This window comes from Vicia villosa, linkage group LG2, assembly GCF_029867415.1.
Source record: "Vicia villosa cultivar HV-30 ecotype Madison, WI linkage group LG2, Vvil1.0, whole genome shotgun sequence".
Taxonomy (NCBI): domain Eukaryota; kingdom Viridiplantae; phylum Streptophyta; class Magnoliopsida; order Fabales; family Fabaceae; genus Vicia; species Vicia villosa.
The window spans coordinates 212,790,038-212,800,679 of record NC_081181.1 but is presented as its reverse complement, the minus strand read 5'-3'; the positions used below and the strand labels follow the sequence as shown (position 1 = coordinate 212,800,679).

Genomic DNA, 10,642 nt, shown 5'->3' with positions numbered 1-10,642 from the left:
CATTATGAATCAATTAAGGGGGCAGAAGCTACAAATTCTAGCTTCAAGTAGAATTAATTCTGAAGACAGAATCAATTCTACTTTTTCCTAAACAAACATCTTAAAATCACCCAAAATCAGTTCTATACCTCTAGAATTACTTTTAGTCATTCCAAAAGTCAAACCAAACATGCACTAAGCATTTTTAAAATGTAGATTTTTTTTAAAAAAAAATTTGGTATCCGACCTGATGATCTACTAATTCAAAAGACCAAATTCTATTTGAGCTCAACTAAAAAATTGTTAGCAATTGACTTGAATAGGTTTGAATCAATAAGATAGTGAAAGTTAAAAAGAGGCTAAAAAGAAAGTATTCTTTGCATATCTCTTATTAATTATATATGATATAATAGGAAAATTATTGTATTAATTAAAACCTCAGTTCAACTTCGTGAGGAAGCTATTTCCCATTTTGGAGTCTGTTTTGTGGACCCCACTCACAAATACAGCCACGCCTCACTCCAACTGAAAGTAGTAACAAACTCTCAACATTTCTCCCTCTCTTCTTCCTTCTTTCTCATTCCTTCATTTTCTTTTTGTCTTTATTCTCACTTCACTCTCCAAATTCAAATCAAATTCTAGAATCTTCTTCTCTCTTCACCTTCATCTTCCATTTTTCTCTGTTTCTTCATTATTATTATTGTAAGCATCTCAACTTTACTCGCTTTCTTCTTCATGCGTTTTGTATATTTATCTATCACATTTATGCTTTGTCAAGAAAAAATCAACATCATGTAAATGTTAGGGCTATTAAAGTGTAGATATTTATATGTTGAAACGTTTACTCTTGTTTATTGTGAAATACTGAAATTGTTGTTATTGTTTATAGTTTAACTTTGCTTCTGGAACTGTAATAATGTGTTAGTTGATCATTCAGTTTGACCTAGAAAATTTTTGAATGAAGTTTGTTGAGTTGTTATTTATTTTATAATTTCAATTTCTTTTTTCAGGATTTCATAGTGTTTGTAATTGCTGAGGTTTTCCAGTTTCTATAATTTAACTGTGGATTTTGAGGCTTCTGATATGAAGGAAACTGTTTTTGGTGATGACTTTGAATCTGAAGATGATGATGATGTTCTTTTGTCAACAAGGATTCTGCAGATTGCGAGTTTGGGAAAATGTAGTAGTAAACGAGATGCGTCTGGTAAAAGGCTATTTGACAATAGCAAACCCTTGCATATTAAAGTTAAGAAATCAAAGGTGTCAACATATGATGATAACGATAAAGATGAAGATGATATTCATTTGTCGGATGAAATTGTGAGGCCGGTAAAATCGACTGATAAGTCGTTTTCTTTGCTGAGGAACGATCTTGTAATGTTAGAAAAAATATTTGAGGAAGGTAAAAGGAAGATGCGGGAGGAAGAGAAGAAATTAGAGTCTATAAAGAGAGAGATTGAGGAATGCTGCAAAGAGCTTGAAAATAAGAAGGATAAAGTTAATTGTGTTAGAAGAATTGAAGAAGCTTGCAGCAAAATGCAGGGTAAAATTGAAGAATGTACCATGGAACTTGTAATGAAGGAAGGAGAGCTTTATTTGATAGAGGACTTGATTGGAAAGCGCAGGGAAGAGCTCAAGACGAAAGAGATAGAACTCATTAAAGTCAAGGGTAACATTTCAAAAGTCATAGAACTTCGTCGAGTCATTGGAAGAATTGACAAGGATCGGGGAAGGAAGGAAGGGGAACTCCAGGCTCTTTCCCAAAAAATTGCTGAATGTAGTTTGGAACTTAAGGCAAAAGAGAAGGACCTTGATGCAATTAACAAATTAATTGGTGGACAAACCGAAAAGTTTGAGTCTGAAAAGAAAAAGCTACTACAGGTGATGTCAATAATGAAGGATGATCGTGCTCAAATGAAGGATTTTGAGTCAATGAAGAAGGAATTTGAGTCAATGAAGAAGCAATTTGAATGTCAGATTAAGGAACTTGATTCCAAAGAGAAGGAATATGAAGGACGGTTGGAGGAGCTTAAGTCACAGGAGAAGCACATTGAAGGACGAGTTAAGGATTTGGAATCAAGAGAAAAGCAGCTTCAAGGACATATGAAGGAGTTTGAATCAAAACAGAAGCAAGTAGAAGAACGGGAAATGGAGCTAGAGTCAAAAGAGATGCAACATGAAGACCGGAAGAAGGAGTTTGAATCGAAAGAAGAGAAATTTAAAGGCCAAGTGAAGGAGCTGGAATTTAAAAAGGAGCACTTTGAAAGCCAAATGAAGGTGTTAGAGTCGATAGATAACCGACTTGTTGGCCGAGTGAGGGAGTTTGAGTCAAAGGAAAGGGAGTTTGAATGTAAAATGAAAGAGTTGATATCGAAACAGAAGCATTTGGAAAGCCGATTGAAGGAGCTTAAGTCAAATGAAAAGAAGCTTGAAGACCGAGTGAAGGAGCATGGCTCAAAAGAAAGAGAGTTTGAAGTCCGTGTGAAGGAGATGGAATCTAAAAAGAACCACTTTGAAACACAAGTGAAGGAATTTGAATCAAAAGAAAGGGAGTTTGAAGGCAACCTGAAGGAGATGCTATCTAAACTGAAGCATTGTGAAAGCCGAATGACAGAGCTTGATTGGAAAGCGAGGCAGCATGAAGGCCGAATGAAGGAACATGAATCAAAAGTGAGAGAATTTGACGGCCATGTGAAGGAGCTTGAATCTCATAAGAAGCGTTTCAAAATCCAAGTGGAGGAGGTAAAATCAAGAGTGAAACAGATGAAAGAACGAGTTAAGGAAGTTGAGTCTAAAGAGAGGCTGTGTGATGCCCGGTTGAAGGAGTTTAAATCACAAGAGGATGAACTTGAAGGCCGGGTGAAGAAGTTTGAATCAAAAGAGGATGAATTTGAAGGTCGAGTGAAGGACATTAAATCAAAAGAGGAGAAACTTGAAGGCCGGATGAAGGAGTTGGAATCAGAAAAGAAGTGTTTCATGAATCAAGCGATGGAGCTCGAATCAAAAGAAAATCAATTTGACAGAAAAATGAAAGAGTTTCAATCAAAAGAGGAGGAACTCGAAGGTCGAGTGAAGGACATTAAATCGAAAGAGGAGGAACTTGAGGGACGGGTGAAGGAGTTGGAATCGGAAAAGAAGTGTTTCATGAGTCAAGCGATGAAGCTCGAATCAAAAGAAAATCAATTTGACAGAAAAATGAATGAGTTTCAATCAAAAGAGGAGGAACTTGAAGGTCGAGTGAAGGACGTTAAATCAAAAGAGGAGGAACTTGAAGGCCAAGTGAAGGACATTAAATTAAAGGAGGAGGAACTCGAAGGTCGAGTTAAGGAGCTCAAATCAGAAAAGACGCAGTTTGAAAGCCTAGTTAAAAACTTCAAATCAAAAGAGAAGAAATATGAAAGATTGTGGAACGAACTTGAATTAAAAGAAAATAAGTTCAAAGTAAAGGTTAAGGCAAAGCTGAATAAAATAGATAGTCAGCCAAAGGAGCCTGAGTTCTCAGAGAAACTAAATGGAGTATTAACAAAACATACTGTTGAGGAAAAAAATTCCGGTATATGTTCTTATTCACCTAGTTTAGTGAAAGAATTTCATTAACCACATTTTTAATCATGTTAATGTTGTATGTCTTAGTCCAGTTGAAAAGCTTCTCCAGTTTTCAAATCACACCCACTAATTTGGGTTATATTTTTCACCCTTGTACATATTATAAATCATTAAAGTGCAAAAAACTCTTGCTTTTTTCATCCATGACTAAGATTTAATCATACTATTATGGTAGTGCTAATGAAGGATTAGTATATTAATGTAGTGTGGGTTCAATATCTTAGTTTTCATCCATGACTAAGTTTTAATTTTCAATTATCTTACAATAGTGTGGGTTCAATATTCTGACAAACTTAGAGGGGCACTTAATAGTCCTATTAGTGCAACTATTTCTAGTCTTGTTTATTAATCAATCTGACACTATCTCCAGTGATTCGGTTAAGGTTCTATATTGACATTGATTGTAACTGTTAGTATAATGCTTTCCTCTGTCACCCATACATTTCAACCTAGGAGATGTTTTACATTTTTTCAAAGTATATTGGTTTTTTTTTACTGATGCTTAGATCAAAATGAGTGAGCCTAAATATCTGGATCTACTATATAAATATGCAGCTACATCGGATCAATTAAGTGCTACTATGGATGGACGAGGATTGCAGTTGGACACAAATGAGAAAACTGATGGGGTTGAATCACTTTGCTGTGGTGTTTTAGTAAATCTGCTAGAATCATCAGATCCAGCCAAACTTGTTTTGGATATAATACTGAACCGCACTATTCCACTTTGTGATAAGAAAGGAGACCATGCGGTGATTATTAATGATAGCCACATCAATCTGCTAGAACAACTGATGACAATCTCACCATATATCAAACCTAGTGTACGAAAAGAAGCATTGAAGCTAGCACTTGATTTGAAAGCTAACATGAAGGAAACTACTGAAAATTATTTGACGGTTCTTGGTTTTCTTCTCCTTTTGTCAAATTATGGATTGGTCACTTCTTTTATTGAAGATGAAATTTTGGAGCATTTTGCATTTGTTGCTCATTACAAGATAGCTGCGAAGCTGTTTAGGAACCTTGGCTTTGTGAATAAAGTTTCTGGTATGTTAATTTAGATATGCTTTTGATATTTTACTTATCATAGCAAATGTGCTTTTATCTGTTGTTGCTTTCCCTGCCTTTCCTATATGCAATCAAATGAGCTTATAGATAGGCCCATGTTTTTTTTGGTTGTTGTATGAGCTATGAAATCTAAATTTGCCATATTTTTTACTCCTACGATTTTATGAATCACCACGTTTATATTACATATCATGATAATTAGTAGAAACCAAATCACCTATATATTTTTATTGACATGTGAGAAAAAATATACTAACAATTTAGAGAAAGGCATTTGGAATTTCAATGAGAAGTTGTTTTTTGTTTTGCTAAAATGCCATTTATAAAGAAAAAGTTGACATGGTTTTAGTGCTGGGAAAATTAAATAGACCTAAATATCTCTCTTTTTATGTATCTGAAATTTCTTCCACTCTGCAGGTTTTGTTGAGAAACTTATCAAGAAGAAACAATTTGTTGGAGCGGTTAGATTCAGTTGTGAATATAACTTGACTGACAAGAATCAACTAATTGATCTCTTGCAAGAACACGTCCAGAATGCCAAGCAGATATGTGAGACCAGTTGCAACAACAGCGACTCCAAAGAAATCAAGGTTCTTTTATTTTTCTGATTTAAATTATATTTTATGAAACACTCCATTTTCACACATACCCCTGCATGATAACTTTAAATAAACAACTATGAACTTGAATTCAGGATAAGGCGAGAGATCGAGAAATTGCTTGTCTGGAAACTGTTCTACAGTGCATTTCAGATCACGGCCTAGAACCTAAGGTTCTGTTTAACAAGGAGATTAAATATCGCATTCTTGAGCTAAAAGGATATAAAGGCAATTAGTTTTCTACTGGAACAACTTAATGCAAGAATGTAGTAATAGTTTGGTGGGAGGGATAGATGCTATTCATGCTAAATATAAAAGCTTAATTATATCACTATTTGTAAAGCTGTAAATCTATCCTTGTAATGAAACTCTGTTTCTTTTATTCGATTTTTTTAGCATATATTTGAGTTGAATTTGAGAACACGTTCACTCTAATTATGATGATTTTGGGTTACCTTTTCAAATTATCACAGTGAGGTTGTATATTGTGGAGAATTTAGATGAGATTGGTTTGTGATCTTCTATATCTGGAATTGAATTGAGTTTTCTAAAAAAAAAATATTTTGATGATAGAGTTTTAAAAAGTTCTATAACTTTCACACTTCCTGATCCTCCAAAATATTTTTGTTTTTTTTATAATAATAAAGTCATCATTAAAAATTTTAATTAAGTTAGATATTGTATTCTGTAGAAAAATAGTGATAAATGAGAAATTATTAAGAAAAAATAATAAAAAATATCACTTATAAAAAATGCCATAATAACATGAAATCAGGAAACCTCTAGATCTTTGTTTTAGACCATTGAAGAAAAAAACATCACTTATAAAAAATGCTGTAACAACATAGAACTACAAATTTAAGTGAGTATTTAGAACTGAATTTAAAAAGTTGAGAAGTACATATTTCATGAAGCTATAAATTGTGGCTTGAAAATTTTCACATTGTGCATTCATTTGATTGGGATGTGAAAATGATGTTTCAAACTCATTACCAATCATATACCTAATAACAATCAAAACTTTACTAATATAGAATTCTTCATAGAGATCATTCTATTAAATTTCAAGGATTTTCATTCCTTACATTTAGATATTTGAAAGAGTAAGAAACAGAGTCCCGTCAACATATGTACCCTAACAAAAAGTGGTGTATATGTTAGCATGTTTTCATTATCACGTTTCTTTACATTGATTTTTTTCAACCACAAAACTAGTGGATTCTTGTAAGCCAAGTAACATGTCCTGCAGAATCAGATTGCTTCCTCCTGTTAAGTTTCTCAGCAAAATCTGCAATGTGCAAGCAGGTTCCAAACTCATTACCAATCATATACTCGATATATCTTAACACAATCAAAACTTTTGTAGTATAGAATTCTTCATTTCTTTGAAAAATAAAAAATCAATACTCAAGTTACATTTAAAACAGAAGATAAGAAGAGGCTAAGAAATAGAGATAATCCTATTAAATTTATCATGGTTTTTCATTCTTTACATATAGATATTTGAAAGAGCTAGAAACATAGTCCTGTCAAAATATGTACCCAACAAAAGTAGTGTTTATGTTAGCATGTTTTTATTACCACATTTCTTTACATTAAGTTTTTCTAGCACAATACTAGTTGATTCTTCTAAGCCAAGTAACATGCACACCAGAATTAAATTGCTTCCTCTTGTTAAGTTTCTCAGCAAAATCTGCAATTTGCAAGAAAATTTCACTTCATCAAAATTTATCAAAACAGACATCAAATAAATTATGGTTAACAAAAAAACCTATGCAGATTGGACTAAATAATTCAAAATAGGATCAGACACCAAATTTCAAAAACGGGTGTGAAATACTTGCAAACCATATTAGGAAGGTTCTTCTAAGATTCAAGAGTCTCAAACTAGGATATAAAATTAACATACCGGAAGCTTAATTTGCAAAACTCAGGGGTCTAAACAGCTCCAAAGCTATCTTGTGTTGAGCAACAGATGCAAAAAGCTCCAAAACTTCGTCTTCATCGAAAGAAGTAACCAATCCATAAATTGACAAAATCAGTAGAAAACCGAGAACCACCAAAGAATTCTCTGTATTTTCTTTCATGTTTGCTTTCAAATCAAGTGCTAGCTTCATTGCTTCTTCTCTTACATGAGGTTTAATATTTGGTGAGATTTTCATCAGCTGTTCTAGCATATAGATGCATCTATCATCAATAATCACCTCACTGTTTCCTTTCTTATCACAAATTGAAAGAATGGGGTTCAGTATTATATCCAAAACCAATTTTGCTGGATCCGATGATTCTCGCAGAATAGCTTGAATGTCAGTTTGCTCACAGGAGACCAACTGCAAACTTGTCTCATCAATGGGAGGGCTTGATTCATCATCCATGTAAGATGTAGCTGCATATTTAGACAGCATACATGTAGATCAGGTTATTGAAACTATCAACATTATTAAATGAAACACTTGAAATGAAATCATCTCAGTGAACTAGATGAATAAGAATATTTACCTGATTCTTTTTCGTCATGTTTATTCAGCTTTGATTCAGGATTCTTGATGACCTGTCCTTCAAACAGCTTCTCTTTTGACTCGAGATCTTTCCATCGTTCTTCAAATTGCTTCTCTTTTGAATTGAGCTCCTTAACTCGACCTTCAAATTCCTCCTCTTTTGATTCGAACACCTTTACTTGACCTTTAAACTCCTCCTCTTTTGACTGAAATTCTTTCATTTGTTCTTTGAGTAATATTTCTTTTGATTCAAGCTCCTTCAGTCGGCACTCAAAATGCTTCTTCTCTAATTCCAGCTCCTTAACTCGACCTTTAAATTTCCCCTCCTCTAATTCAAACACCTTTACTTCACCTTTGAACTCCTCCTCTTTTAATTGCAACTCCTTCATTTGTTCTTTGAATTGATTTTCTTTTGATTCGAGTTCCTTCAGTTGGCACTCGAATTGCTTCTTCTCTGATTCCAGCTCCTTCACTCGGCACTTGAATTCATCCTTTTTAGAATCATGCTCCTTCACTCGACTTTCATGCTGCTTCTCTTTTGACTCAAGGTCCTTCATTCGGCTTTCAAAATGCTTCTTTTCTGATTCCAGCTCCTTCGCCCGCCCTTCAAATTCACTCTCTTTCCAATCAACCTCTTTCACTCGGCCATCAAGTAATTTCTCTTTAGACTCAAATTCCTTAACTCGTCCTTTCCACTGCCTTTCTTTTGCTTTGAGTTCATTCACTTGGCTTTCGAAATGCTTCTTTTTAGTTTCCAGCTCCTTCATTTGGCCTTCCAATTCTCTCTCTTTTAATTCCCACTTCATCACAAGCCCTTCATGTTTCTTCTCTTTTAACTCAAGTTCCATGGTTCCCCTTTCGAAATGCTTCTGTTTTAACAACAAATCATCCAACAGCCCCTTCATTTGGCTTTCAAGTCGTCTATCAAATTCCCTCTCCTTTGAAATGTTATTTATGACTTGACGAAGTTCTATCTCTTTTACCCTAAGCTCTTGCTTGCGCTCTCCAATCAAGTCCTCTATCAAACACAGTTGTGCTTCCTTCGCTACAAAATCCTTAACACATCCTTCAATTTTCCGTATCATTTTGTTATGAATTTCGTTAGTTCTTCTAACGCAACCAGCTAGCTTCTTCTTATTTACAAGCTCTCTGCTACACTCCTCAATCTCTCTCTTTACAGACTCCAATCTCTTCTCTTCTTCTCTCCTCTTCCTTTTACATTCCTCAAATGATTTTTCAACAAACTCAATTCCGTTCTTCAACGAGGAAAATGATTTATCAACTGATTTTCCCAGCCTTTTAGCTCTATCCGCCGACAGATCACCATCTTCATCTCCGTATTCATCGCGATCATCACACAACGACACCTTTGATTTCTTAAGAGAAATATGCAAGGAATCACTGTTATCAAACAGCCTCTTCTTAACAGAAGCCTCAAGTTTACCACTACATGTTCCCAAACTGGAATTCGGAGTAAGCCTTGGCAACAAAGCAACATCATCATCATCTTCAAATTCAAAATTTTCAGTAAAAAGAGGTTCCTTCATATCTGAACATAATGCGAGCCATTTATCATGTGAGTTGCCATCATTATGACCGCCATCACAAATTTTGAGCTTATGAGAAGCCTCAGAGTCCATCATATTCAACTATAGAAACCGGAAGAAAAATTCCTGTGAATAAAAAATAAACAACAACTCAACAAGCTTCCTTTGAAAAGTTTCTAGGTTAAACTGAATCATCAAGTAATACATTACAGTTTCATAATCAAAATCAATCGATTAATTACATGCAGAACAATGGCACAGTAAACAGAGGTAAACATTTCAACATATAAATCTATAAACAGTTATTAGCTTAAATTTAACATTGCATGGTGTAAATTTTTCGAGAAAAAGCATGAAAATGAAAATGTAAAACAGAGAAATACATAGAAATCATTCAAAATAAAAAGAAGCGAGGTTTACAGAACTAGTTTCAGTGAAGAAAATGCTTACAAATTTCTTGATGATATTTTTGTTACAGTGTAGCGAAGATGGAAATGGAAGATGAAGGTGAAGAGAGAAGAAGGTGTTACTGAGAATGAAGTAGAAGAAATGAAAAGAGAAGGACTAACGTTGCAATGCAGCAGTATTGTGAGTGGGGTCCACCAAAACAGACTCTAAAATGGCAAATAACGTACTCACCAAGTTGACGGAATCAGGCCGTTTCTACTAACGACCAAGAAACCAGTATGTATTACTATTATTTACCATTTCTAATAATATTATTAAAAGCATTATTAAATTTAAAAATGACAAATAAACAATTTGTGCAAAATTATCTTTTTAGTAACAAATAAATTTTTCACAAAAGCTTCACATGAAAATTTGATTTAAATAGTTATTCTAAAAGTATTATTTTAAATATTTCATATTTTATTAAAACTTTTTTTAAATGTTACAAATTTAAAAAATCAATTATTTTTGAAGTTCTTTCAAATAGTTTTTCATAAAAATCATTTTTGAAATACAACTTTTTAAGAAATTACAATTTCGATAATATTTCGATCTTCAATAATATATGTCTTTATTATAGGATGTCAAAATTAATCTTTCAACTTAGAAAAAATTAATATGAAAAAATTTGTAATATTATAAAATCTTCTCAGTAAAGGGGAAGAACAAGAGAGGATGACTTGGAAGAATGAAGGAATTAGGGTTTCTTTTGTTCATAGGCAACTACCGAACTATTTAAAACTATTAAGAATAAACAATAATTCCATATAACAACGTTGTTTATTTAAAAAATTAAAAAAATCCACATGTAATTCCACGTCAGCTTCCGTTACTCACATCTAATGTCAGGGACTAAAAGTGTTGCCGATAAATCTTTGGTGGATATTTTTTAAAG

At 33.5% G+C, this 10,642-nt stretch overlaps 2 protein-coding genes across 2 annotated transcripts; one reads left to right on the top strand and one right to left on the bottom strand.

The window, feature by feature from the left end:
- The first annotated feature begins 462 nt into the window (after positions 1 to 462).
- On the top strand, positions 463 to 5,697 carry LOC131653796 (uncharacterized). Its single transcript, XM_058924081.1, has 5 exons — positions 463 to 681; positions 990 to 3,532; positions 4,141 to 4,632; positions 5,071 to 5,243; positions 5,348 to 5,697. The coding sequence occupies exons 2-5, from the start codon at positions 1,063 to 1,065 to the stop codon at positions 5,486 to 5,488; spliced, it is 3,276 nt and encodes a 1,091-aa protein (XP_058780064.1). The 5' UTR covers positions 463 to 681; positions 990 to 1,062; the 3' UTR covers positions 5,489 to 5,697.
- Positions 5,698 to 6,708: 1,011 nt separating this feature from the next.
- Positions 6,709 to 9,431, bottom strand: LOC131648177 (uncharacterized). The gene is made up of 3 exons (XM_058917963.1): positions 7,752 to 9,431; positions 7,162 to 7,638; positions 6,709 to 6,945 (listed from the first exon to the last, which is right to left on the bottom strand). Exons 1-2 carry the CDS (start codon positions 9,391 to 9,393, stop codon positions 7,169 to 7,171), a joined length of 2,112 nt encoding a protein of 703 aa, XP_058773946.1. The 5' UTR covers positions 9,394 to 9,431; the 3' UTR covers positions 6,709 to 6,945; positions 7,162 to 7,168.
- Positions 9,432 to 10,642: the final 1,211 nt, after the last annotated feature.

Excerpts from the sequence above, each read along its gene's own strand:
- LOC131648177 (XM_058917963.1), bottom strand. The coding sequence starts at position 9,393 with ATGATGGACTCTGAGGCTTCTCATAAGCTCAAAATTTGTGATGGCGGT. Across the intron at positions 7,639-7,751 it reads ACATGACGAAAAAGAATCAG|CTACATCTTACATGGATGAT; the intron begins GTAAATATTCTT and ends CTAAATATGCAG.
- LOC131653796 (XM_058924081.1), top strand. The coding sequence starts at position 1,063 with ATGAAGGAAACTGTTTTTGGTGATGACTTTGAATCTGAAGATGATGAT. Across the intron at positions 3,533-4,140 it reads TGTTGAGGAAAAAAATTCCG|CTACATCGGATCAATTAAGT; the intron begins GTATATGTTCTT and ends ATAAATATGCAG. Across the intron at positions 4,633-5,070 it reads CTTTGTGAATAAAGTTTCTG|GTTTTGTTGAGAAACTTATC; the intron begins GTATGTTAATTT and ends TCCACTCTGCAG.